The following is a 427-nucleotide window of genomic DNA, read 5'->3' on the forward strand; positions in this document are numbered from 1 at the left end:
GGTGTCTCCCAGTGACCGCCCAGCTGAGGACACCAGTCCCAGGCTGGGAGAGCTGCACGGCCCCGACCTCTGCTCCTTCTGCTGCTCCTAAGGGCATCTCTCCCCTCCTGCCTGCAGGGTCAGCCAGGTCCTGTCCCTCATCCTCGGACCCTGAGGGCAGCCCCCAAGCTGAGCGGCGTCCCCGGTGTGGGGCAAGGTTGGCTGAGGGTTGAGTTCTGACTCTTCCCAGAAGATGGATAGAGTCACCAGGCACCTGGTCTTCCAGCTCCCGGAGACCAAGCCCGACTATCCCGATGCTCACCAAGCAGGGAGGGTCGACAGTGATGACGACGTGTTTGGCTCCACTCAAGGCAGCAGCCAGAGGGAGGAGAACAGCTACGGCTGGGAAAAAAGGGCGAAGCCGGCCTCCTATTTTCTGGGTGGGGGG

The 427-nt window shown here is 63.2% G+C and overlaps 1 protein-coding gene across 1 annotated transcript in view; it reads left to right on the forward strand.

Annotated features, from left to right (window-relative positions):
• Positions 1-232: 232 nt before the first annotated feature.
• MISP (mitotic spindle positioning) overlaps positions 233-427 on the forward strand; it is a gene marked incomplete at its 3' end in the record, with an annotated part of 2,403 nt that continues 2,208 nt past the window's right edge. The window contains exon 1 of the mRNA XM_010144631.1: positions 233-400. Coding sequence (XP_010142933.1) covers positions 233-400 — 168 coding nt within the window. The remainder of the gene's footprint in view (positions 401-427) is intronic.

Source organism: Buceros rhinoceros, unplaced genomic scaffold, assembly GCF_000710305.1.
Source record: "Buceros rhinoceros silvestris isolate BGI_N320 unplaced genomic scaffold, ASM71030v1 scaffold22451, whole genome shotgun sequence".
NCBI classification, from domain to species: Eukaryota; Metazoa; Chordata; class Aves; order Bucerotiformes; family Bucerotidae; genus Buceros; species Buceros rhinoceros.